General features: G+C 41.3%; 1 protein-coding gene across 2 annotated transcripts in view; it reads right to left on the bottom strand.

Moving 5' to 3' along the window:
* The window catches only part of oxr1a (oxidation resistance 1a), a 387,780-nt gene that overhangs the window by 322,256 nt on the left and 39,558 nt on the right, over window positions 1-25,966 (bottom strand). For both annotated transcript variants that reach the window (XM_052023890.1, XM_052023892.1), the window contains exon 2: window positions 1,930-2,015. In XM_052023890.1, coding sequence (XP_051879850.1) covers window positions 1,930-1,946 — 17 coding nt within the window. In that variant the 5' untranslated portion in view covers window positions 1,947-2,015. The remainder of the gene's footprint in view (window positions 1-1,929; window positions 2,016-25,966) is intronic.

Raw genomic sequence — 25,966 nt, 5'->3', positions numbered from 1 at the left:
GTACAGGTTCATAGTTCCCTGAAGGTGACAAAAGTAGATAGGGTGGTAAAGAAGGCTAAGGCATACTTGCATTCATTGGTTGGAGTGTTGAGTATAAAAGTCGGGAAGTCATGTTGCAGCTGTATAAAGCTTTGGTTCAGCCACATTTGGAGTACTGCGTACAGTTCTGTTCACCACATTACAGGAAGGATGTGGAGGCTTTGGAGAGGGTACAGAAGAGGTTCACCAGGATGTTGCCTGGATTAGAGAGTATTAGCTATAAGGAGAGGTTGGGCAAACTTGGATAATTTTCTCTGAAGCATTGGAGGCTGATAGGCAACCCGATGGAAGTATATAAAATTATGACAGGTATAAATAGGGTACATAGTCAGAGTCTTTTTCCCAGGGTGGAAATGTCAAATACTAGAGAGTATAGGTTTAAGGTGAGAGGGGGAAGTTTAAAGAAGATCTACATGGCAAGTGGCAGGTGCCTGGAATGTGTTGGAAGCAGATATGATAGCAACATTTAACAGGCATCTAGATAGGCACATGAACAGGCAGGGAACTGAAGGATATAGACCATGTTCAGGCAAACGGGATTAGATTCAATCAACATCATGGTCGGCATGGACATCATTGGCCGAAGGGCTGGTCCCTGTGCTGTCCTGTTCATTGTTCTATGTAATGTGGCTCTCAAAGAATGGACAATAAGTTGCCAATGATATCCACATTATATAAACTTAAATTTAAAAAGAAAACTGCTAGATTTGCCTTCTTTAGCTCTTCTATTCATTGGGTGAACCACTGGTGCACAATTATCAAGTTGACAAGTGGCATACCGCAGGGATCAGCTCTGGGACCTTTGCTGTTTTTGATATATATTAACGACTTGGATGTGAATGTAGGAGGTATGATTAGATGACATGAAAACTGGTCATGTTGTAGATAGCAAGGAAGGTTGTCTGAGCTACAGTTCAATATCGAACAGATAGAAAGTTGGGCAGAGTGTTGGCAGATGGAATTCAATCCGAACAAATGCAAGGTGATGCATTTTGGGAAGTCATATAGGTGTAAGACATATGTAGTAAATGAGAGGGCACTAAGGAATATTGACAAATGGAGGGACCTTAGGGTTCAAGTCCATAGTCCCCTGTAAGTGGCAACACACATCAACAGGGTGGTGAAGAAGACATATGTCATGCTTGCTTTCACAGATCAGGGCATAGAATATAAAAATAGCAATGTCATGTTGTAATTTTACAAAACACTGGTTAGGCTGCGCTTGTGTGCAGCTTTTGGTTGCCACACTATAGGAAGGATGTGGTTGCACTGGAGAGTGTGCAGAGCAGAGGTTGCCTGGATTGGAGGACTTTAGTAATGGGGAGAGATTATACAGGCTGGGCTTGTTTTCCCTGGGCAAAGGAGACTGAGGGCTGACCTCATAAAGGTATATAAAACTATGAGAGGCATAGATGATGGTAAATAGTCAAAATCATTTTCACATGGTAGGTGTATCAAAAACATGAGTTCATAGGTTTAAGGTGAGAGGAAAGAGTTTTAAAGACAATGCGAGGGGAAAGTTGATTTTACACAGAATATGGTTGATAATACAATCGCTACGTTTAAGAGGCATTTAGACAGGCCCTTGAATAAGCAAGGCATAGAATGACAACACCTAATGCAGGCAAATGGGATTAGTGTAGATGGGGAAAAAGGTTGGCATGGAGATGGGCTGATGGGCCTGTTTCGGTGCTGTACTACTCCATCTTATCTCACCCAAGCTATCTACACTGTGCACGTTACCTTATTACAGAAGGAATGCTTGAAATAATTTAAATGTGAAATTGAAGATATGAAAGATAATATATTTGCATTAATTCTCAACTTATAACTGTAGCAGCATAATTTCTGTACTGTCATTTCCATAAATAGAATGTTTAACCAACTAACCTTTTGGTGCTGAACATTTTGACAATGCTTTCATGTAAGATTTGGATCTCATGGATAGGGTAGGTGTGCTGGCACCTTCAGTTATCCTGATAAAAAAGGAAACATTTTAAATAATTACACTGCAATTTATAGCATTTTATGCTCTTCTTTCATCTACAACTAGACAATCTGATGAAATTTACTTTTTGGCATAAAGACTTAAAACATAGATTGAGAAAGGTGGTATAGTTCACCAGCCCCAATTCTTGTACAGACCGATTGCCATTTACTCCAGCATCCTGTATCTTAGTTCTTTCAAGAGCTGTTATTTCCAGGAAAATGGACCATCAAAATAGCTTGCTAACATTTTGAATCCATCAATATAACATTAAAACCTTCCCAGTTGACCACACCAGCTTCATTCGAAAAGTTACATCTCCTTTGACTCCCTAATACTTGAATCAGTGTTTTGTTGTAAACTTCCCACCTATGTCAGTACTTCCCTATCTAACCTTCAGTTCCTTACTTTAATATTTTCCTACACCTTCTCTACTATTATGTAAGTTATAGTTGTTGTTGCACCTACACATATTTGATTTTTTTTTGTATACAGCGGAGCAAGTTCTAATCTGTACAATTATAAGAGTACAGCTCTTGTAAGAACTAAGACACAGTTTCAGCCAACAATGATGAAATTAAATAATCATCTTACAGAACTAATGTCTATCATTGTATCACATTCATCCCCAATACTTATTTCTCCCATGAAAATCAGTTCAGTTGATACAATGAGCTGGAATTTCTCCAAATGCTGCAGTGGTTGTGGGAAGAGAGCACCATGTGTATTTCTGAATAAAGCTCCAATTTCTGGGTCAAAGCTCATTATGTAAGCTGATCAAGCTAGCACTGTTATTTGAGACTTCTGCAGTGAGTTTCCTGAGTTGGGGAAGGAGAGCAAAATGGCAGAGCATTCTTTTTCATGCAGCTACAACAGTTTAAAAGGTAAAACAGTTGTTTGCTGCTTTTGAAGCGAAGCGAGTCACATTAGTGCAAATTGGATGGTTTACACATCTGTAGCTGGAACTACTGCTATATGAAAGGATGTGGCAAAGGAGGGCTTGCACAGTTCAGTACTCCAGTGCAGAATGCTGGCAGGACTAATGCTGGCATTCATTTACTTCACACGGAGACAGATATGTGAAAAGTTTCTGAGCAACACAAAGATCAGAGAAGAATATTCAGTATTTCTTTATGCCACATTTATGATAAAGATTACCAGAGAAAATTATCCAAGCAGCCCTTTCCCTTTCAGTTGTATGAATGCCAATTTGTTCACAATTATGTCTATAAATCGCAGACATATTTGGAGCACAACCCAGCCTACTTGCAAACAGAGTAGTGCAGAATAGGCAGCTGGTGACGTCAATTCCTCTGTAACACTGATTTAATGCCTGCTGTGTCAGATTGAGCCACACCAATATAGTTGACACACACTGTGAACCAGACATAGAAAATAAAGTCCTAGAACAGCTCACCACCACCCATTCGATTTTTCCCATTTAAAGGGATCTCAATTACCTGCAGATTTGTCAGGTATCAAGCCAGCAGTCTAAATGTTCATTAGACATGTGCTGGGTTACATTTTTCAGGAAAAGCAAGATACTTACAGTGAAGAAATGGGAAGAAATAAGAGCTTGATCAGTTTGTTTACAGCCCCTCTGGTCCTCCAGCCAGAGTGGGAAGAGAAGGAGGAGGAAGAAATAGACTGAAGGTGAAGGCCCCTTGCAAGAAGAAGCAGAAGGAGGGTGTTCTGTTCTGTTCATCTCCCTGGTGTTCAAAATCCTCCAATTCCCCATCCAAAATTATCACTAGATGCACGCCACTGCATTACAAATGCAGACATTAATTTCAGGGGTGAACCTGAACCAGTCCAAACTAGAGCAGGTTACTTGCATGTTGTAATTCCAAACACCTTCCCTGTGCAATACAAATTTTTCCAACAAAAAAAAATCATTGCCACTGTACTTGTCAGCAAAGTACTTAATCCAATTAAGCTATCCTTTCATTGAACAAATCTTTTTTCCTTCTTTGGCAATCCCTCAAGGCTCATAAGGCTTGCTGAGCTGCGGCCTGTGGGTTCTAAGGTGACAGATGTACACCCATGCAAGGTTACCCTGAACAGATTTCAAAAATAATAAGCTTTACATTTATTTGTTCATGTGTCAAGAAAGACCATAAGCACTTAAGTCAGTGCAAGAACTCTTGAGACTTCTGGTAACTTGATGCTACGTTTGCTTGCAAGGTAACTAGGCAGGTTAAAGGAGGCAGCAGAATCGGACAAGTAGGACGGACTATCAATTTTAAGTTCTGAATTATAATTAAGAAGGGATCTATAAAATTGTTCATGATGAGAGCACAGAGAGTGGAATGGAAATTGGGGGTGAAGCAAGTTTTCTGAGCAACTGGTTTTCTTTTTTATTCCTAGCTCATTTAACACCATTAATGTCCCGTGATTGTACAATAGTTAAAAAGATACTGAAAAGGAGAAAGTATAAGAAGAGGTAGAATCATTGCAGCAAAGGAGGCTGCTGTTGACTCAACCAAGTTGGTTCATTACGAGCATAGATTTGCTAAATAATGAGCGAGGGAAAATTAGGTTGGGAGGTGAAGTGGTGGAGAGACGCAGGTGAAGACATGACCGAGAAAACTGAAGGCTGCTGAAAGAAAGCATGGGGAAAGAATAGCATGTGACACACAGCATGTTGCTACAGAGTGGATATAATGGAAATTCATGCACATCAAACACAAACGCTCCAGCAGGCTAGGATGAACCATGCTGCTGACTGGCCCAAAGTCTCAGCAGAGCCTAGAATGATGAATACTTGGCACCACTTGAAATTAGCCTGGACTGTTTAAAGCAACAAAGTGCGTGGGAGTGGGATGCTGAAAGGTAGCTTAAATTTTATTAGGAATAGGAAGCTAGGGATAAAGAAAGTTGAGCAGAGACTTGGTAGAGGTATTCAGGATCATGACATGTTTTTCTAGGGGTAGAGATAAGCTTTTCTTATTGGCAGATGGTTCAAGGATCAGTGGGGAGGGGGGTGGTAAACGCAGCTTCAAAGTGATGGGCAGAAGATGATAGGGATTTGGGAGTTATGGAATTATGTGAATATAGTAGACATTAATTCAAACAAGAACCAGTCTTCAGTTCTTAATGTAAATTGCAAGCAGTAATCAGTTTGAAGTTAAAAGGACAGCTTTGTAAACAAACAGCACTGTCCACACAGCACAGGCTGCTGGCCCACAGCAGGGGACTGGCTACTCAAGAGAGATGGTTTGCAAAGTGAAGTGACCATGAGACGTTCTCATCTGCATCAGCCAAACCTAAAACAATGGAGGTATGTTAATTGGCCTACATCAAACCAGGTAACTATGGCTCAGTTATTTTGCACCATTGTGACTAAGCTCAAGGAAGCTTGCAGACCAGACTGATATTGTCACTTAGCACATCAAACATAGTCACAGGCATATTTGATCAATCGATGGTTGGGATATTTGTGTACTCAGAGAGTCAGCCCTCAAGGCATTAATTTTGGGAGTCTGGGTTCTCTGTCCTCAGAAGCTTTTAAACCATCTTTGTGAATTACTTTGTCCCAGCAAAGGTGTTTGAACCTTCAGAGGTGTCTCCCATTGTAGATATGTAACTCAATAGCAGCAGTGTCAGACTCAAAATGTTGAAGTAAACAATGTCATTGTAGCTATTGAATTTGTTTTGAATCACCTGCTGTTACCTTTGATCTTAAGGGTATAAAAATGTGATGTACTTTGAGTTTGGGAGACTCTACCGAGAGGGTCTCTAGGAGTATGCCTGCTTGTCGTGATGAATAAAGGCTTTTATATCACCAGCTTCAGTGTCTCTACGGTGACTAAGGTCACAGTCACAACACATGTTTTTCTAGGGGTAAATAGAGGTAAGCTTTTCTTATTGGCAGATGGTTCAAGGATCAGGGGAGGGACGTAGATTCAAAGTGATGGGCAGAAGATACAGAAAAGAGGAAGCAGGCTGGTGTGAAAAAATGCATTTTTTTTGATATGTTCTGAAACTTACTGCCCTTAAGGATTGTGAAACCAGAATGAATCCAAGTTTTCAAAAGAGAATTGGATAGACACATGAGAAAAGGTAACTTGCAGGGTTGTACAAAAATGACTGGGACCATGAATAAGACTGGTTAGATTACCCCACAGAAGCTAAAATGTTCTCAGTGGCCTGACTGACATCCTTCAATGCTTGAGAATGCTAAGATTCTAACATTTTCAGTATTTTCAGGATCTGAGTACCATGGGCAAGGCCAGCATTTATCACCCATCCATAATTGCCCTTGAACCAAGTTCACTGTCACAGATGAATGGCCCACAGTGTGTGTACTCTGTTAATATGTGAGGTTTGAGAGATCTCTGCGATGGTAAGGTGGTAGAGACTGTTGAAAGGCGAGTAATGAGGTGCAGTAAATGTTGGCTAATTGAAGGCTCATAGTGCTGTTGTAGTAAATGAAATCTGAAATATCATTTAGATGGCACATTGACACAGTGGGTAGTCTTGCAGCCTCAGCAACTTCATCAATTTTGATCTCTGGTGCTGTCTGTAGTTTAGGCATTCTCCCTGTGACTTTGTGGGTCTCCCTGGGTGCCCTTGGGTTTCCTCCCATATCTCACAGACAGGCTGGTTGTTGAATTACATGGCTGGTGCAAAATGACCCCAAGTATAGGCAGGTGGTAGGAGGAATTGGGAACTAATAAACATGTGTGGGAGAATAGGTTATGGGGAATGAGATTGCTCTGAGAGCCTTCATGACCCAAATGGCCTTCTTCTATGTTGTAATAAAATATGAAAAAATGAAATGTCTTCACTGAACTTGAGCATTCGTGAGGTCATTAACTTTCAGCTCCTCCAAGCTTCATACTTAGATTTGACCACCATAGTTTTCTGCTCCCACTGCATGATATCTGTCCTACTATGCACTCCTCCACCACAGCTTCCAATGCAGCATCCATGGAGAGTGCGCTCTCCCATGTTGTGCCTTTCTTCAGTGTTTCCCATATTGCTTCACCTCCTGTATGACAGCAAGCACCTGTTCTAGTCACAATGCATCACCCCTCAAGTAGTGAGAATTCTTGATGTAATGTAGACTCATGTTAATTCAGATTACCGCTCATAACACTGAAACCCTTCTGATACCACCAGCCAACAAAGAACTCTTCGCATAGGCTGGAAACTGAAATCATTCTGAGCAGACATCACTAATGGCAGATAATCGGCACCAATCAATCAATCATCTTAGACACCAACAGCATAGGCTCAACCTGCACAATCTTTCCTCATAAGATAATACTTTCATCCCAGGAACCAACCTCGTGAAACTTTTCTGAATAGCCTCCAAAGAACAAGATGGTACCCAACAGTTATGCAGCATTAGTCACACCTGTACCCTGTACAGATGTGGGAAGCCTTTTCCATTATTTGGCTCCATCATTTTTGAAATACAGACCAATATTCCATTTACTTTCTCAATTACTTGCTGTACCTGCATGTAACTTCCTATAGTTTATGTAAAATTGTATTCAAATCCTTTGTATACCAGATTTGTTTTTAAATCGATTCATTTTTCAGGATGTTCATTCACAATTATAGTTGAAAAGTTGGTGGTGAGGCACCTTTCTGAACCATTGCTGTTCTTCTGATGAAGGTACTCTCACAATGCTGTTGCATAGGGTTTCTAGTTTACAATGAAGGAACAGAGGTGTAATTCCAAATCATGTGTGTGACTGGGAAGAGATCTTACAGGTGATGACATTTCCACATGCCCACCACTGTTGACATTCTTGATGGTAGGTGCAGGTTTGAGAGATGCTGCTAGAGTAGCTTAGGCAAGCAACAGAGAGTGCCGTTTATAGATGTTACACACTACAGCCTGTATACTGATGGCAGAAGGAATGGATGTTTAGGGTGATTAAATAGGTGGCAGTCATATAAAATGCTTTGTCTTCGATGGCGTTGAGTTCTTAAGCATTGCTGAAATTGCACTCTTCCAGGCAAGTAGGGAGTGGTCCATCATGCTCTTGACTTGTGCCTTGTAGAGAGCAAAAAGGCTTTAGGGTGCCTGTGGGCAAATCACTCATGGCAGGATACCCAGCCTCTGACCTGCTCCTGGAGCCATGGTGTTTACGCAACTAATCCAGTTGCTGCATGCAACTATCAACTGGTTCATTTACTGGAGCTGCAAATAGAACTGAACATTGTGCACTCATCTGACCTTCTGATGAAGGGATGGTTGAAGCAGTTGAAGATGACTAGGACAGTGCCCTGAGCAACTCCTGCAGTGATGTCCTTGGTACACAATGATTGATCTCCTTTGTACAAAGTATGACTCCAAGCATTGATGCCCACTGATTTCAGTTTTACCAAGACTCCTGTTGCCACATTCAGTCAAATGCTGCCTTGATATCAAGACCAATCTCCATCCCCTTACCTCCGAAATCTCACAGGTTGGACTGTGAAGAAGTCTGAAGTCCATTGGTCCTGGCAAAATGCAAACTTGGTATTGGCATCTCTCCATTTATGTGACATTCTGCTTTTCTGTTCTTCTGACTGAAGTAGATAACTTCACATTTCCCCACATTCTACTCCATCTGTCAAGTTTTTGCCCACTCATTTCACCTATCTGTATCCCTTTGCAGACAATTTGCCTTCTCACTTACTTCTGTATTATCAGCAAATCTGACTGCAGTACATTTAGTTTTGAACACAGATTGGAAATAGTTAAGGGCCCAGCTCCGATCCCTGTGATGTCATTAGTTACAGCTTTTCAAATGGAAAATAACACCATTTTCCTGACTCTATTTTCAGTTCTATCCATGCTAATATATTAATCCCAATGCCATGAGATTTTATCTTTGATCATAACTTTATATTTCAAGCACACTTTTCAAATACCTATATACAATCCAAATACATTTCATCTCTCAGTTCACGTTTATCCATCCTTCTTAAAAGGACTACAATAAATTTGTCAAACACAATTTCCTTTGTTGACTCTGTTGAATATGTTGACTCTGCTTAATTTTATTTTGATTTTCTAAATACCCCACTTCTGCTTCCTTAATAATGGATTCTAGCACTTCCCAAAGACAGATATCCATCTACCAGCAGTATAGTTTGCTGCTTCCTGCCTCCCTCCTTCCTCAGATGGGGACATTACATGTATGGGTATGCGCAGGGGAAGGCAAAGGGGGTTCCAAATCAACTGGGAAATGCAAGAATTTAGGATGCTTTTGCTATCTACTTCTGCGAAGACAGTTACAAAATATTTGCTCAAAGTCTCAACCATTTCCTTATATCCCCATTATTAATTCCCTAGTCTCACAGTCATTCAATCTCCATGGGACCAATGTTTACCTTAGCTATATTTATCTTGCGGAAGCTCTTATTGTCTGTATTTGTTTTTCTTGTTCACTTGCTCTCAATCTATTTTCTCTCCCTTCATTAATTTCTAAGATTTTCCCAATCTTCTGGCCTACACAAACCTTTGCAATATGTTATGCCTTCTCTTTCAATGAATCAGTGTTCTTCTATTTTTAAAAACATTGAGCAGAAGCAGCGAGAGTGGCAAGGAGTACCTTCTCTGGCTGGGGATTTCTCTGCCCTTTACCATGAATGTCTTGGCAGCTTCACCACAGACCAAGCAGCCCAAGCCCTGAAGGACATATATACCAATACAAGAGGTTCTGCTTATCTTCATCCTAACCAATTTACCTGTTCCAGTTGCATCTCTCCACTGCAGCACTAATAGGACTGCACCCTGCACAGTTCCTGTGAAAACAAATTTCCATCCTCCTTCTGAGGATTCTTTACATTGTTTTGCAGGGCACCAACACTTTACAAAATGGAATAGAACACATCTGCCAGCTCACAGCTGGGCATCCAATAGGAGTGCAAGTCATCAGAAACATTGTGTTCCATTGCAATCAGTAATCTCGCATCATTACAATTAGCCAGAGGATCCAACTTTGTTCAGTAACAGGGCCACAGAACACTTACAATACAAGAAGATGCTACTTGGTCTATTGGGTCTATTCAAAGGCAACCTAACCTTAACCCATCTTCCAGCACTTCATTCATAAATAATCCTAAAGGTCACAGCTTTTCAAACTCACACCCCTTCAAGTTCACATCCACTTTTTAAAACAAGGTTTTGGACTCTTACTCTTTCAAACAACAAAATTCAGACCTCTGCCACCAGCTGAATAGACAACAAATTCCTCTTCTCTCCTGTAATCATCCTACCAATCTATGCCCTTGGCTTTTGACCCTACTGGCAAGGGAAATAAGTTCTTCCTATTTACTCTATCCAGGCTCCTCATCATTTTATGCACCCCAATTGTCTTCTCTCAGCACCCTCAATTCCTAAGAAAACCATCCTAGCCTATCCAATCTTTCCTCACAGCCTGAATTTGAGGCCCAGCATATCCTCTCAAATCTTCTCGGTACCTTCACCAGTGCAAAAGCAAGTCAGAAGCTGGGTATCCTACAGCGGGTGACTCATCTCCCAACAACATAAAGCCTTTCCAACATCCACAAAGTACAAGAACCATGATAGGATAGTCCCCATTTGACTGGATAAGTGCACCTTCAACAACATTCAAAAAAAATCACGACACTGTGCAGGACAAAACTGCCTGCTGGATTGGCACACCATCCACCACACATAACATTCATTCCACCAGCCACCAATGCAATCACTTCAACAGACTACTCTGCAGCATCCCCAAACCTGTGATCTCTACCACCAAGGAGAAGAAGGGCAGGAAGATTTCCTCCAGGGTTCCTACTGCCATACACCATCCTGACTTGAATATTTATCACTGCTCCTTCATTGTTATTTGGATCTAAAACTTGGAACTCTGTACCCAACAACAGCGTGGAAGTACTTTCACCATTACGAATGCAGTGGCTCCAGGCACCCACCATCTTCTCCAGGGGAATTATGGATAGCATTAAATGTTGGCCTTGCCCATGATGCCCACATCCCAAAATAAAATAGATGTGGAAACATGACATAATCATTTATTGTTAGCAATATCACAGAGTTAAAATGCAACTGCAGACAACCCAGTGGAGGGCCAGGTATATTTTAAGTATGGGAAAAGGTATAGGGAACTGCTATTTATCAAAGAAGGTGAGGTTAAGGTCCAGTCTTAAGGATAGTGAGGTCTGTGGACCAAATATTCTGGATTAACAAGGGAGCAAACACGAGAATTGCCCTTTGCTTACGAGTCCTCAATCATGATAGCAAGGAATATCACCGCATCCCAATTGGGAATTATTGTACAGAGCATTGTTTACCGGGCAGATGGAATGAAGCTATTCCACTAGGACATCTTGCAAAAAATAGTACAATAAATTCCAGGATGCATCAGGACAAGAGTAAAGTATAGAATGAATAGTGTAGCTTTTTCACCTGGTGAGCAAGGTGTTCCAATATGAATTCCAGATGATTCCTACATTTAGGAAAGATTACGTTTAGGATGTTTAAAATGATGTTGTTGTAGATTGCAAAAGCCTTGCTGAAAGTTCAGTCCTCATCTTTACAAGATCACTGCTGACAGGGTGACACGAACCACCACTGCCCAGTGTTGAGTAGCAGCAGCAGCAGAAGAAACTATCACCTCAAGATGTGGAGGGGGAAGAGAATGTAGCAACATTGTGACTACCCAACAAAACACCAGTTCAGAAAGTGGCACTGCCAGGGAATGGCATAGGTTTAAAGGTATGCTTCATGAGGAGAGATACATCTGGCAGGAGAGCATGAAGAGCCATTGCGTCAGCTGGATAGAGGGCTTTCCATGCTGTAGTACTGGCCTGGAAGCATTGGCATCAGACAAGGACTATGAGAGGGAACCATTCAGGAAAAAACACAAAGGAGTGCACACTGAGATGCTGGATAGGGTGTCAAAGAGTCATGTACCACAGAAACAGCTTTGGCCACCATGTCCACCCCGACCATTAGGTACCTATATATATATTAATTCCATTTTCCAGTATTTGGTCTATATCCTTCTATGCATTGGTGATTCAAGTGCTCTTGGAGATGCTGCTTAAATGTCTGCCTCCACCACCCTCTCAGGCAGTGCATCCCAGAATCTGGCCTATAAAGGTTCACTGCATGAGACCATTTGAATTGCAGAGGAGTCCTAGTCTAGCATCTCTCGATGTAGTTTGGAGCCAAGAGAGCATCGCATCCAAAGCTACGTGACATGCGCTTCTCAGTCAGCCACCAGCAATGCTCAGGAAACGCAGCAGCGGATGGAGCAGTTTCTGCCTCCACAGAGGCACCAGGAGCACCATTTACAAAATGCACTGTGTGAGCTTCTATGACAGCACCTCCCAAAACCATGACCTTCTCTACCAGGATGGACAAGGGAAAAAGGTGCAATGGGAGCAGCACCACCTGCACATTCCCTTCCATTACACTCAGTCCTGACTTGGAGATGAGCCCAACAGATGTGTCAGTAACAGATCAGTCTCCAGCGAGCATTGCTGTTCTGCATGAATGGAAAGATGACTCACTGCAGCCATCAGGGAGCAGACATCTGGTTTCCACAAAGTATACACTGAGGTTGGCAAAGGTCAGGATACTATAGCAACAACTCTGCAGGCTAAGCCACACCGTTGTCCACCTATTTCTGTTAGAGTCCCAGTAGTATAGTGGAATGTGAGTGTCCTGTCCTCTGTCAGGATCTCAGGGTCTCCCCTATAGCCTATACCCCTCAGACATTTCCCTTGCCAGTGACCCACAGCGTTAGCCAGTCCTCCCAAGGCCAGAGATCATAATTGACAGCTACAGGATATCCAATATCCCAGCCTGGAATGGGGTTATCCCTCCAGCAGCCAAATGGCAGCTACACTAGTAGCACTACAGTATAGTGAAGGAGTCAACGTACCAAAAAAGAGGGACTAGTATTTGGACTGAAATTACAGTTTTAGCTTGGTTTCATATTCATTTAAAACTGCTTTGCCCTTTGACATGATTTGAAGGTCTTATGTTGATAAATAAATGTAAATCTTTCAAAAAAATATGCTGATTAAAGCTGTTTCATTTAATCTAGTATGTTCTATGGAAAGGCTTGTATTTCATGCAGGAAGAGAGACTAATGCATCCTGGTGTTTTGACATCTGCTAAATTGAGACAGATGGTGAATGCTTTTGCTTGGAAAAAAACCAAAAGGATAGAAATACAGGATCAAAATAATTTATTCCTTCAAAATATAATGTGTCCAAAAATGAGTTAACTGCCATTTCCAAAGTCAGCTCAGAATCCGTTGTTACCTGAAGGCACTCTTGCCTGTCACATCACCAAGCTCTATTAGGTTTTGAGGATTCTGTAAGACATAAATCCATACTCCTAGCAACTGTCTCCAATTGCCTTGAACTCTCCCAGCATCATGATCTTTCATATTTGCAAGTTTACAAATCTTTACCTTTGTGAAAGCAGGCATTGGCAATTTCTTTCACTGTGATAGGGTCAAGTCATGATGCTTCATATCCCATTAGCAGGCCACTCATTGTGAGAAAATGGTTTCAGAGATATCACAATTTTCTTCAAAGGTTGTCAAAGGACACTGTAGCTTATTGAAAAGAGCTGTGCCTTCCATAATGCCTTCTTTGTTGTGAAATGTCAGGAACTCAGAAATCATTGATGGCAGACCACTGATAGAACTGCAGCCATTAATGGATTTCTTTTAAACATATCCTTGACGAATACCAATATCCTCTTGCTTTCCATGTGGCTATCTTAGAACACAAGAACTTATGTCAGGTGCACGTTTGCTTCAATAAATGTTGCGATCATGAGCAGGAGAAATAAAGGACTGCAGATGCTGGAATCTAGATGAAAAACACAATGATGCTGGAGGAGCATCTGTGGAGAAAAGCAGGTGGTCGATATTTCAGGTCAGGACCCTTCTTCAGGACTGAAGGCAGGAAAAGGGAAGCCCAATATATAGGAGGGAAAAGCAGAGCAGTGATAGGTGGACAAAAGAGGGGAGGCAGGGTGGGCACAAAGTGGTGATAGGTAGATGCAAGTAAGGGGCAGGAGGGGAAAGGTGCGGGGCAGGAGGGGAGAGCAGATCCACGGGGGGATGGGTCAAAGGTAAAGAGGGGTAGAAAAAAAGATATCAGCTAGGAAAGGAAAGAAAAGAGGCGTGGTGGGTGTTGGGGGGGGAGGGCGGGGTTTACTTAAAATGGGAGAATTCAATGTTCATGCCGTTAGGCTGCAAGGTTCCAAGACAGAAAATGAAGTGCTGTTCCTCCAGCTTGAGCTTGAAATTCTCCTGGCAGTGAAGGAGGCAGAGGACTGATATATCAGTGATAGTGTGGGAGGGGGAGTTAAAGTGACTGGCAACGGGGAGATGCAGATCACGGTTACAGACAGAGCACAGGTGTTCTGCGAAACGGTCACCTAGTCTGCATTTGGTCTCACCAATGTAGAGGAGACCACACTTGGAGCACAGAATGCATTAGATGATATTAAGGGAGGTGCAGGTAAATCTCTGTCTCTGAAATCATGAGCAATACTGATTTCAGTTTTCAGTCAAGTTTCACCTCCAGGAGTTCGGGACTTGGAGGAGAGTGGGAGATTTGAAAAAGAGGCAAGTCTCGTTGCTTGCTTGTGAGTTTCACTTGCAGGAATTTAAGAGGTAAGTCAGTTAATAGGCTATTGGCTAATTATCAGCAGCTAATAAAAAGTAGTTAAGGAAAGAAGAGTGGCCATTTTGTGAAGGGCTGTTGGCTGTCTAGGGGCTTTGGAGCATAGGCCTAGGGTGACCAACAGGCAGAGCAGTAGCAGTAGCAGGAAGGTACTGCAGGAGTCCCCTGTGGTCATTTCTCTCCAAAACAGATATGCTGTTCTGGATACTGTTGGGGGAGATGGCTCATCAGAGGAAGGCAGCAGCAGCCAGGATCATGGCACTGTAAGTGGCTCTGCTACCCAGAAGGGCAGGAAAAAGAGTGGCAGAGTAATATTGGTAGGGGATTCCATAGTAAGGGGAATAAGCAGGAGCTTCTGTAGCTGCAAATGGGATTCCCAGTTGGTGTGTTGCCTCCTGGGTGCAACGGTTCGGGATGTCTTGGTGCAAGACATTCTGGAAGGGGAGGGTAAATAGCCAGTTGTTCTGGTGCATGTAGGTACCAATGATATAGGAAAAAGCAGGATGAGGTCCTACAAGCTGAATTTAGGGAGCTAGTAGATACATTAAAAAGTAGGACCTCAGGAGGTAATAATCTCAGGATTACTACCTGTGCCATGTGCTAGTCAGAGTAGGAATAGCAGCATAGTTAGGATGAATATGTGGATTGACCAGTGGTGCAGGAGGGAGGGTTTCAGATTCCAGGGGCATTGGAACTTGTTTTGGGGGAGGTAGGACCAGTACAAACAGGATGGTCTACACCTAGGCAGGACTGGGATCAATGTCCTAGGGGAATTGCTTACTAGTTCTGTTAGGGAGGGTTTAAACTAATATGGCAGGGTGATGGGAATCATGCAAAAAGACAGAGACCAGAGCAAAAGTTAGAAAAGAGAAAACTAAGAGTGGAATACAGAAAAGTCAATTGCAAAGGACACAAAGGTTACTAGATCCTAAAAGGACAATGAGTGTAAGGGCACTTTATCTGAATGCCTGTAGTATTCGAAACAAGTTAGTGAACTTGTGGCACAAATCAGCACGATTTAGTGGCCATTACAGAAATGTGGTTGCAGGGTGGAGATGAGTGGGAATTAAATATCCAAGGGTATCGGGTAATATGGAAGGATAGGCAGGAAGGTAAGGGAGGTGGGGTAGCGCTCTTAATTAATCAGGGTAATAATGAGAAACCATACAAGATCTAAGGAGCAGAATGTTGAGTTCATTTGGGTAGAGATTAGGAATAATAAAGGAAAAAAAATCACTGGTGGGAGTTGTCTACAGGCCACTGAATAACAACATTACAGTGGCATAGGCAATAAACCAAGAAACATTTGATGCATTTAAGAATGGAACAGTCGTGGGGGGACTTTAACTTCCACAGAATGGGTGAATCAAGTTGATCATGGTAGTCTTGATGAGGACTTCATAGAATGCATCTGTAATAGCTTTCTTGAACAGCATGTTACTGAACCTACTAAGGAAAATGCTCTTAGATCTGGTCCTGTGCAATGAGACAGGTAAAATTAATGATCTTGTAGTTGGGGATCTTCTTGGAAAATGTGACCATAGTATGATTGAATTTATCATACAAATGGAGGGTGCAATAGTTTGTTCTAAAACCAGTGTATTATGCCTAAACAATAGAGACTACAAAGGGATGAGGGAGGAGTTGGCTAGCGTAGACTGGAAACACAGGCTATGTGGTGCGACAACTGAGGAACAGTGGAAGACTTTCAAATAGATTTTTCATGGTGCTCGAAAAAAGTATATTCCAATTAAAAGCAAGGACAGTAAGGGTGGGGAGAGCCAGCCTTGTATAACTAAGGATACAATGGGAGGTGAGGACCTCAATACAATTGCTGTCACTAAAAGGTAGTGATGACCAAACTAGTAGGCCTCAAGGTAGACAAGTCCCCTGGTCCTGATGGGATGCATCCCAAGGTAGTGAAGGTAGTGGAAGTTATAGTTGATGCACTTGTGATAATTTACCAAAATTCTTTGGACTCTGGGTTCTGGTGGATTGGAAGACAGTGAATGTCATACCACTGTTCTTTCAAAAACAAAAGGATGTAGGCAAAAGGCAGGTAACTATAGGCCAGTTAGCTTAACATCTGTAGTTGGGGAAAATGCTTGAAGCAATCATTAAGGAAGAAATAGCAAGTCATCTGGATAGAAATGGTTCCATCAGGCAGACACAGCAAGGATTCAGGAAGGGCAGGTCCTGTTTGATAAACTTGCTGGAGTTCTTTGAGGATATAATGAGTGCAGTGGATAGAGGGAACAGGTGGATGTTGTATACTTGGATTTCCAGAAGGCATTCGATAAGATGCCACATAAAAAACTTGTCCATAAGATAAGGATGCATGGAGTTGGGGGTAATGTATTAGCATGGATAGAGGATTGGTTAACCAATATAAGGCAGAGAGTTGGGATAAATGGCTGTTTCTCTGGTTGGCAATCAGTGGTGAGCAGGGTGTCGCAGGACCCACAACTGTTCATGATATACATTAATGATTTGGAAGAGGGGACCAAGTGTAGTGTATCTAAGTTTGCTTATGACACTGAACTGAGTGAAAAAGTAAGTTCTGCAGAGGATGTGGAGAGTCTACAGAGATAGGTTAAGTGAGTGGGTAAGGGTCTGGCAGATGGAGTACAATGTTGGGTATAAATGTGAGGTCATCCACTTTGGAAGGAAAAATAGAAGATCAGATCACTATTTAAATAGTGAAAGATTGCAGCATGCTGTTGTGCAGAGGGACTTGGGAGTGCTTGTGCATGAATCGCAGAAGGTTGGTTTGCAGGTGCAAGAGGTTATCAAAAGCAAATGGAATTTTGGCCTTCATTGCGAGGGAGATTGGATTTAAGAGCAGGGAGGTTATGCTGAAACTGTACAGGGTACTGGTGAGGCTGCATCTGGAGTACTGCATGCAGTTCTGGTCTCCTTACTTAAGATGTACTGGCTTTAGAGGTGGATACAGAGGAGGTTCACCAGGTTGATTCCGGAGATGAGGAGGTTAGCCTATGAGGAGAGATCGAGTCACCTGGGACTATACTTGCTGGAATTCAGAAGTATGAGGGGATCTTATAGAAACATATAAAATTATTGAAGGGATAGATAAGAGGCAGGAAAGTTGTCTCCACTGGTAGGTGAGACTAGAACTAGGGGACATAGCCCGACGATTTGGGGGAATAGATTTAGGACAGATAAGGAGAAACTGTGGAATCTGGTGTAGTGAATCTGTGGAATTCTCTGCCCAGGGAAGCAGTAGAAGCTACCTCATTAAATATATTTAAGACACAGTTAGATAGATTTTTGCATAGTAGGGGAATTAAGGGTTATAGGGAAAAGGCAGGTAGGTGGAGCTGAGTCCACGGCCAGATCAGCCATGATTTTATTGATGGCGGTGCAGGCTCGATGGGCCAGATGCCTACTCCTGCTCCTAGTTCCTTATGTTCTTGTGCAAGTCTCAGAACTTTCCTCCACATTTAAATGATCCTGTGCATTGAGTGTTCTTTATGATGATGACGACATTTCAATCAGTATTTGCTCAAGTCTCCTATAGCATGGCATTCCAGTCAAATGAGATTTTAGTGCCTTATATCACAGCTCAATGATGACCTGCGCTTCTGACTTTTACAGGAGGCAAGAGATCTATTAAGATATTTGACTCAAGTTCATTACCTGCAAAGCTGGATAATGGTGAAACATGTTTGCCATGAGGATATTTATTCTGTGGCAAGATATTATCAGCAGGCTGTATAAAAAAAGTCTGTGATTGAATGCAAACATGAAACAACCACTTTTACAGTGGGCTGTGATCAACTTGAGGGAAATCAGTGACATCCTGTGACCATGTGTGTTCCACCTGTATGCCTGAAACCTGTGAAGAAAAGCTGGAGACTGACTGGAAGGTAAGCTCTATTTCTTTTCCATAATCTTGTGGTTTGGTAGTAAAATGCTCAAATCAATGAATGACATTGTATCAACAGAGGCAAAATCTGTAATCTATGGAATACAAACTGAATGAGTGGGCTGCAAACCCTGATGGTTTTACCAGATGGAAAATCCTTGCCTTGCAAGACATTCTCTGGCAATAAATCCAGATATATTAACTCCAATGAGTTAATCAAACACAATTTCCCCTTTGTATTTTCTGTGAAGACATGCACAAATTGTTTAATTCCTCTGCCATTTCCTTATTTTAAATTATAAATTCTCCAGTCTCTATCTGCAAGAGGCCCCACATTGGCCCTGCCATATCTTTTTCTGTTTACACTTTCACTAAAACTTAGTCTCTTTTATACATTTCTTCATGATTTAGTTTCAGATTCTATTTTTTCTTTATCAATTTCTTGCCCATTTGTTGAATTCCAAAACAATCTTAACTCCAGCATCTGCAGAATCTCTCATCTCCTGAGGCTTACTGGTTTTACTGGCCACTATATAAGCTTTTACCTAGAATTTAGAAGTATTTTTAATCTCTGCGGTAATCCATAGTTGGACTACTATTCCTGCTGTCTCCTCATAGCTTGAAAAGGAACGTATATCATCTAAACCATTTCTCTGAAGGTCAGCCATTGCCTGTCACTGTCATGCCCTTTAATATAGGCTCTTAATCTACCAGGCCAACCAAACACTCATCTGTTTTGATTGAAAACCTTTATCTCAGATTGAACTATGTCACTTACAAACTTAATATAAAATTATATCCTGTTATAGTCACTTTCCTAGGGACTGCTTTACAACAAGGTTTTAAATTTACCCTTTCTCGTTGCACAGTTAAAAATTTAAAATAGCCTGTTCCCTCGTCATTTTCTTACCTTACTGATATAGAAATCCACTTTGTATACATTCCAGGAATTCATTCTCTACATCATTGGTACTAATTTTATTTGCCTACACTGTTCCCATGATTACTGCATACTCATGACTAGTTTCCTTATTTATACCATCCTCTACATCAAAACTACTATTTGGAGGTCCACAACAACTCCCACCAATATTTTTCTGCCTCCTGCTGATTCTTTGCTCTTCACAAACTGTTTCTAATTCTATACCACAATCTGCCAAGCCAAGATCCTTTCTAACTACAGTACTGATGTCATCCCCACCTCCTCTTCCTTTTTGCTTGCACCTCCCAAATTTCAATACCCTGGAATATTTAATTCTCAGCTTTGGTCACCCTGCAGCCACACTTCTTTAATGGCAATTAGATAATCCTATTTTCAACCCATTTATGCCATTAATTCATCCACTTTGTTGCAGATGCAGTGTTGATTTGGATATTATGCCTTTAAGTTTGGCTTCTTAATGTACTTTGAAGTAACTGGAAAGTCCATTTTTGACCAACTTAGGACAATGGCCACCTCCTGTGATTCCCTGAACAACCTGGTGGAAGGCTCCTGGGGTTGATGGTGCTGATTTTGGGCTAGCTCTGCTTTGTTGTCCTCTTGGTCTTGAATGTGCTGCTCTTCCTACTGGGTCTTTGAGCAAGTGTGGGGCCTAAAACTCAGTGTAGCTAGTTCAGGAGGGGCTAACATTTATCCCCCAAAATACATCCTCTGAAACAGTGTGAATCTGAAAGATGACAAATAGTTCTCTGTCCAAGAAGAAAGGAGTCATTGAGCTGTCAGGATACCCACAAATGATTGCAAAGTTCCTCTCCTGGTTCACTGAAAGCTGTTGATTGAGTGACTGGAATCCCTTTTGACTGGTGAAGTGCTCTGGTTTCCAGACAGATCCTTTAAGGGCTGTGTGAACAGTCTGAGTCCTTGCATTGGTTATGCCTGTGATGTTGACACATTCCATTCCCCTACCTTAGTGACATAAATGTTGAGCAGCAAAATGTGAAATATGACCTGGATCTGCAGCACGGAATGATCCTCGGGCTCTGGAACTGGATGCGACTGTTGCATTGACTTCGACTGTCAGAACAGTCCAGGCATGTGAGAACTTGTATTTGAGGTTGCAGAAGGTTACAGCCCAATAAAGGTCATGTTAAACTGTGAGCATGATACAGCCCAGAAATGGTTACATTTCACACTGGCCTAACTTGCTTCTCAAACAGTTATTTAAAAAAAATTTCCTCAACAGCTAATTTTCCTCCGGAGCTATCAGATCCAATTCCCAGACCAAAGAGCCAGCAAAAAAAAAACAAAGCAGGATAAGTGAGTGAGGCAAAAAATAAGCGGATGGAATGTAACGTGGGGAGATGAGGCTAACACACAAAAATTATTTAAATAGTGTGAAATTACTCTGTTACTTAACATTAATTAAATTACTGAATAAGCATAGCACCACAAAAGTGTATATTTTTCAGCAGCAAGTTTGACAATGAGGTAGCAACATTTTAATTAGCTAAGGCATTAATTAGTTATCAACTAACCATTTAAAACCAGCTTGAGGTAGGAATTACACCCCAGAAATGCAGGAACCACACTACACAATTAATTCCACTGATCATTGCCTATTACATTTGTACTTGTTTCAAATGTTGCATGTAGAAAGTGTAAACTTCATGTAGAGACCAGGCAGATTTAAATATCAATTCAATTTAGCTGTGCTTTTAAATCAAGTTATAATTCTGATTCATAGGGTCATCAAGATATTTACTCTTTATAAACAGTTGGAATCTAATGGGCTTTCATTGAGACTTCAGTGTATACACATTCATCACCTGGTGACTCAAACATCATAAAATTCCCAGTAACAAATTCTGTAATACCACATCCCTAAAAGAGAAGCATGCCTTACACTCTTCAAGTTAGGCAGTCAGTCAGGATCAAGGATGACTTCCTTTGACTGGTTCAGTGGGTTCTGAAGAGACTGATTAGGAAAAGCGGAAACCACAATCTCTACTGACTCCAGGTGTGCCTGACAAAGGGCAGCTGGGAACTTCGAGGAGATGCTGTACTGTTTCCACAGTTTACACTGGGGAGTGTAGTCCTGATGAATTACCTCAATTCTCAGTACCATCCCATTTGACTGGTCATGGATCAATGATTCCCATGACTTGGGTGTTTGATTCCTTTTCCAAGGAGGCTTTAATGATTTCATTGAATCTTTCTCTGTGCATTTGGTAATCTTTTCCCATGACAGAGCTCAGCAGTTTTGGGAAAATTGGCCCCAATTCTGGAGATGTTGGCCTTGGGAGAGGTCACTAACATTGGTTCCCTTGTTCTTCCACAGGGGAATTTCTCCAGTGCTTTGAGGTGTCTGCTGCAGGTGGACCATGCTCAGAAGCAATTGATCCAGTACTCTAAGACACCCAAGTTTTTCACAAGGTTAAGGCGAAGCCTAAAGTCATTGTCAAGTTGAAGTGTGGAAGAGGACCTAGCATTTGTCATCTGCAAAAGTTCCTCTACCAACCTGCTCCTCCTGTACTACACAGCCATGGCAAGACCCTGGAAATGTGGACCACTTCTCAAAGCTTGGAGCCACCTCTCAGCAAAGGCAGACATTGATGATGAAATATCTAGTCACCTCTTGTGCACCAGCACAGCCTTTGGCCAACTAAGAAGGTTTTTGAAGATCAGACTCACCACAAACTTTCTCCCAGGCAACAGTGATCTCTGCTCCCCTGTCTGTTTCCAAGATGGCAATGCACACATCATCATGGCAGCAGACTGGCTTGTAAGTAATGAGTCCTAATCAACATCCTTGCTTCAAACCACTTCTTTCATATCCCATTCATGATAGTCTTCAAACAAATGATCAACTATCCAAATTTCTGAGAATTCATTTCATGAAGGAGGAATTACAATTCTCATCTTTAACAACGATGATATGCAAAAAGGTTCAATATCCTCTTTCAATCTTTTTAATTTTCAAATTAACAGATTAATACATATAATTATTATACATTAATAATTATACACGTAATAAAGAGATCAGGAGGACAATCATGGCATATAGTCAAGGAATCAAAAATATATTCTAGGCCCCACAGTTTCTTAGTAAATGAATATTACAAAAAAAACATTGTATAAAAAACCCAAATTGGAAAAAAATTAAGTAATAAAGTGAAACAAACTAAAAATTTAAAAAAGAAAAGAAACTGGACTGATATTTCTCAATGAACAAAGAGCATTATTATGTCTTCGACTCCACTCCTCTAAGTTCAAAGATTAAAGAAAAGGGATCTATATCATGAAAATATTTTCATGAATGGACTCCAAACTTCCACAAATTTAAGCAAAGAATCAACAGTACCACTCCTAATTTTTTCCAAGTTTAAACATGATATAGTTTGAGAAAACCATTGAAAAGTAGTATCCTTCCATTTAAACAAAATGGATCGCTTGGCCATTAATCCTATGTGATAGATGTAATTCGGAGGTGGCTTTCCTGACACACATGTTTTGGTCCTGTCCTCTTTTGGAAAAATATTGGAAAGACATTTTTAACATTTCAACTGTATTGAATATTGATTTACAACCTCACCCAATCACTGCAATTTTTGGGCTACCAATGATGGAATCTAGCCACTTATCTGCTGCTGCTTGTCGTATGATTGCCTTTGTTACATTAATGGCCAAGGTTCAATTTCCTGACAGCCAAATTTAAGAAAAATTCCAAAACTTGACAAGTTCTCTGATATAATGGGAAAACAATTCCATTTTCCCATTTAGTTCTTTTGTTGATGCTGCTTTTCTTTACCTGCTCTTGTGCTGGGGAAAAAGGGATAAGAAATCACATTCCCTTCTATTCATGCAGAAGCCCTTGACATATCATTAGCCTTGAGTTTTTGCAGTATATTAAAATACCATGATCAAAAATACCTTGGGTGCCTCTTAGAAGCTTTGCAGCAAAAACAAAAGGCACATCAACATCCCATAATAAGGATCAACACCTAACATTTAAAGAATATAAAACAGTAGGAACTGGTATCAAATTAACCAACGAGACTGAAAATTTACTGCAATTTAAAAGTGGTAAATGAATAAGGGTCCATCCGGGGACTGTTTACAGTTTCTCATAAATCTCCTACAAGCCCTGTGAAACAGCACTAGTGTATACAAGTGAGTAGACTTCTCATCCACAAGCATTTTAAAATTTATTGATATTAATAGTGTGGTAGAGAAAATTAAACGTAAATGCGGCAAAGAGACTTTAAAAGGGATTTTAACAGATGAGGCAAGAAGCCCCAAATGGAATTTGATACGAAACACATTAACAGACACTGATATGGTGAGAGGAGAGGAGTGCTGGAAAAAGTTGGAGAGATTTTATCATTCACAGATGCATTCTTTTCATAACCTCTGTCTTTTTCAGAGAATGGGGGTTGATGGATGGTAACGAGGAGGACTAAATTTGACAGACTCTGAAAATAAAATGTAGAATTGATGATACTCGATTGATCCGTTCTTGATCATTAAAACTTTCAGCTTCCAATCAAGAGCTGTTTATTGAGTAGAAGTATCAGCAGGGGTATAATATTGAGTGTAGTAAGACTGAATTTACATCAAAGAAAGTAGTCGCTTCTTAAGGACAAGGGCACATTGTGGGTAGAGTAGCTGTGGTCCAGGAAGTGAAGCTACCTGGAAAACATTGAAATAACAGAAAATGCTGGATAAACTCAGCAGGTCAGGCTGCATCTGTGGGAAGAGAAATGGAGTTAACATTTGAACCCTGCATACAAACGTCAAAGAAAGGCACAATGTGGGAGAGAAAAATTGTTTTTAGTTGCAACACTTGAGACTTTGGTGAAGGAGGTTTGAAGTAGGACAGATGGTGCATCTACAGCAATTCGAGAGGTCCTCTAGCATGCAGTGGGAACAGAAAACAAGTGGTCAATACCAGGTTTAAATCTCAGAGGAACTTAATGCAGGGTTACAGGAAAGTCAATGGTCTCACAAATGGTCAAGATTAGTGAGCTCATATTGAAATGCCATATTTTACCAACAGCATCATTAGCCACCCATTTCCCTCAGCTTATTGCACCTCATCACTTGCCTATCAATAATCTCTATCAAGACTCTGCTCCACCTCACAAACAGATCACTGCTAAAAGTCTCATTTTATGCTTTGCACACACTGCCAGCTATCCAACAACAACCACTATTTCAGGCAAACAGACCACACACTCCCTGCAGCCTAGGAAGAGGACATCCAACCCATCAAATCCATACTGGCTCTCTGTCAAGCATTCCAATCAGCCTCATTCCCACTTGCTCTGCACATTGCTCAACAAATTATTTCCCGTGCTATCCATTTCCCCTTTGGAAGCCCCAAATGACCATTCTTAAAAGGGAAGACATCCTCAATTTTTAAAAAAATTTTCTTTCTCCTCCAAAATGGAAGGAATGGAAGCCATTAAACCCATTGTGTCTTTTCTGGCTTGGAGAGCATTCTCATCAATTCCATGGCCTCACTTATTTCTCTGTAACTCATCTTCTCTCATATGCCTATTAACTCCCCCTAATTCTCCTACCATTCACCTACACTAGGGGTAATTTACAGCAGCCAAGTGACCCTATCCCCAGCACACATTCTTGGCATCCAGCAGAGACCTACATGGTCATAGGAAGAACAGGTCAACTTCAGAGACCGTGCCCAGATGAGAATCAAACACAGGCTGTTGGAACTGTGTGGCAGCAGCACTGATTGCTACATCACCGTGTTGCACAATTCTTTTCGGAAATAGAGTGGCTGCAAGTTTTTTTTCCAATCCCTTCCATTTTTTTTTAAATTGTCACTTTGAAACACTGACCCCTGGTCTCTGAACCATGTGATAATTGAAAGCGCTTACCTCTATTTACCCTTTCTACTTCATTATATGGTCGAATCCTATCTCAACCTCCATTTAAAAAAAAGTTTTATTTTATTTATACATCACAGTAACAGGCCCTTCTGGCCCAAGCAGTCCACGCTGCCCATTTTAAACCCATGTTAACCTACCCATACGCCTTTAGAATGAGGGGGGAAACCGGAGCACCCAGAGGAAACCCACGCAGACATGGGAATTGAACCCCAATCACTGGTGCTGTAATAGCGTTGTGCTAACTGCTATGCTACCATGACGCCATTTTTCCAAGGTGAACAAACAGATTTCTGTAGCTGAAGCTCTGGATCCCTGGAAACATTTTGTAAGTGTCTTCTGCACCCTCTCACCTTCTACATGCTTCCTAAACGGCGGTGACCAAAAGTTGTATGCAATGCTACATTTGTGGCCTAACCACTGTTTTAGGGAGATTCTATCCAACCTCAAAAAAAAAATGGAGATGTTGATTATCTGAAAATCAGAAATTGCTGGAAATTCTCAGCAGGTCAGGCAGCATGCATGGAGAGAGAAACAGTTAATATTTCAGGTCAGTGACC

This window comes from Pristis pectinata, chromosome 9 (genome assembly GCF_009764475.1).
Source record: "Pristis pectinata isolate sPriPec2 chromosome 9, sPriPec2.1.pri, whole genome shotgun sequence".
NCBI classification, from domain to species: domain Eukaryota; kingdom Metazoa; phylum Chordata; class Chondrichthyes; order Rhinopristiformes; family Pristidae; genus Pristis; species Pristis pectinata.
The sequence above is the reverse complement of the archived record's forward strand: the minus strand, read 5'-3'. Positions and strand labels throughout refer to the sequence as shown.